Consider the following 2406-nt stretch of genomic DNA (forward strand, 5'->3'; position numbering starts at 1 on the left):
CAGGTCACTCTGTACATGCTGCTCGCCCCAGCCCTGCCCTGACCAGGGAGCATCTGGACCGCTATAGGAGCAGGGGAGGGGACGCCTACCTCCTCAACGTGAAGCGCACCGTGTCCTCATTGTGGGAGGCCACCATCACTTTGGCTTTGGCGTTGTGCTTCAGCTCCTCCAGGACATAATTGAGGCACCTGGGGGTGGGGCGGGTAGCACATGAGCCTGGGCCCGGAGTGTCCGCCACAGCGGCAAAGGCCCAGGGTCGTCCAGCAAGCCCTCCCGTTCTAAAGGTGCTCATGGTGACAGGACCGAGGCAAGGAGCACCTGTCCCTCCCCAGTGCCTTGTAAGAGAAAAGGCGAGCAGCTCAGCGCTACACATTCAGAGGGACGGAGCTGAGGCACGGTGCCCTGTGTACCCATGACAGATGCAGGTTCAGTTTCAGAAAAGGGTCTTCCAGGAAATTTAGGGAGGGTGGGCTCCCTGTGCCAGGGCAACGCTGAACAGCGCCTCTGTCTGGCAGTGAAAACGATTTGGCCAGGTGCTTGCTACCTGATCCGGCAGCTCCGTTTCCAGCAACAGCTGTGATGGTCTGCCTCTGACCTGGGGGACCCAGGCCCAGCTTTTTCAGAAAAGCAAGGACAGGAGTGAGCACGCTGCACCAGCCACCACGTGGGCCGCACCAGCAAATGCCAGGCGGTGAGGGGAGGCACTGCGGTCTCTGAATTTACAGCTGTCCACACAGCCTCCCAGAGAAATGGCACGAGGTCGGCCAGTCCACACTGCATCAGACACCACAATGGGCGGTCCCGGAAGCCAAGTGAGTGCAGTGTGGGCAGGGCCACTCGGGCACCAGCAGGAGCTGCTGGGACTCAGGCCAGCTTAGTTTGGTCCAGTCAACTTTTCTATGTTGAAGAGCCACCTTAATGTGTTTGAAAAAGTAAAGCAAAAGCAGAGAAAAATAATCAGTTCAGGCCTCAGGGGGAAAGCCTTGCTCCTACCAGAAGCTTCTGACCTCCAGGGCTGCTCCCCCTTTGTATGGGGGTCCATGGGCTCAGCTCCAGCACCAAGGAGGGACATCTCCATCAATGCTTCCTTACTCCCCTCCCTAGGTGCCTGAGGCCCTGGGAGCCAAGGAGGCCCGGCGCACCTGTGGTACATGGTGTTGGTGGCCTCGTAGGTGGGGTTGATGGGGTCCTCATAGCCAATCTCTGCGGCTCGGGCCCGCTCCTGGGCCATGTATGCTCCCCGCACCAGCTTGGCTGCAAAACACCAGCCCTCCCGGCGAGCTAGTTCCACATCCAGGGTGACACTGTCATAGGCGTCCTGCAGAGTCATGGTCAAAAGTCAGTACCTAGGTCAGCTCCTCTCCAGCCAGCACCCCCTAGGGCCTTCCTGGGCCCAAGAGCCTCAGGGGCATAGTCTGCCAGGGGTACCAGGGCAGTGGCAGCAGCTGGCTGAGGTGCCTGGTACCCTATGGGTGCTCAGGATCTGGGAGACAGGTGTGGGTGAGGGGGGCCCTTGGACCCCTGTCCTCAAGGAATGTTGACAGAAGGGCCACCTGCAGCTTCTGTTTGGCCTGGAGACAGTCCTTCAAAAGGATAGGCCAGGTGCCAGCAGCCATGGTACATGGCAGTCTCCTCAGGCGGACTTGGGGGTGGGCATCTGCCTGGAGAGCCCCCTACCCCCACAGCCTCAACATCTACCTACCCCACTGCCTCCGGACACCTCACTCACCCCCAGAGGTGGCCCATTCTTGGTTTGGGCAAGGGGCCTCTGCCCTGAGGAGTCACTGCAGATGCTGCACAATTCGAGCCCCATCATCTTCCCAAGAAGGGCCAGAGCCTCCATCAGGTTTTCAGAGGGACCCACCCGAGAGATGGGAGAAAAGGGTCATTCCTGAAGGCTTTGATGTCTGGGGGTGAAAGCACATCATGTGGGCCTTAAACAAGCTCCCTCCTCGTCTTCCTGCCCTTTCGACACCCTTGTCTGGGACCAGGGGCCCATGGGAGGGGCCCGCCTTTCCCCCAGTGGCCCCCCTAGTGGGGAGGTGGCGGGCCTCACCCTGAGGTAGCACTGGTACGTGTTGAAAACGAGAGGCTTCTCCACGTTGAACTTGCGCTGCATTTCCAGCGTCAGGCGGCTGATGGCCGGCTGGAAGTAGGTCTGCTCAGCATCTACCATCAGCCGCACCCCCACCTCCGAGGCTTTCTTAGAGGTCAGGGGTGGGAGAGAGGGTTTGTCAAGGGCTCAGGAGAGGCAGGTGCCCCCCAGCCCCCGGGCACATCCCAGGCCCTCGACCTTGACCAGGACATCCATTCTCTGCAGCATCCTCGTCATCTGCTGCTCCTCCTCCTCGGTAAACCCCGAGAGCAGAGACTCCAGCTGTCCTGTCTGGGCGGCGGTACACGGTC

At 60.3% G+C, this 2406-nt stretch overlaps 1 protein-coding gene across 1 annotated transcript; it reads right to left on the reverse strand.

Moving 5' to 3' along the window:
* Window positions 1-64: 64 nt before the first annotated feature.
* Window positions 65-2401, reverse strand: LOC118979981 (proline dehydrogenase 1, mitochondrial-like; the record flags this gene model as incomplete). Its single annotated transcript, XM_037036267.1, has 4 exons — window positions 65-188; window positions 1143-1318; window positions 2057-2203; window positions 2294-2401. Coding segments are annotated over 4 exons (534 nt in total), but the record flags the coding sequence as incomplete, so codon positions are not given.
* Window positions 2402-2406: the final 5 nt, after the last annotated feature.

Source organism: Sturnira hondurensis, unplaced genomic scaffold (assembly GCF_014824575.4).
Source record: "Sturnira hondurensis isolate 20B ecotype Veracruz unplaced genomic scaffold, ASM1482457v3 Scaffold0022750, whole genome shotgun sequence".
Classification (NCBI taxonomy): domain Eukaryota; kingdom Metazoa; phylum Chordata; class Mammalia; order Chiroptera; family Phyllostomidae; genus Sturnira; species Sturnira hondurensis.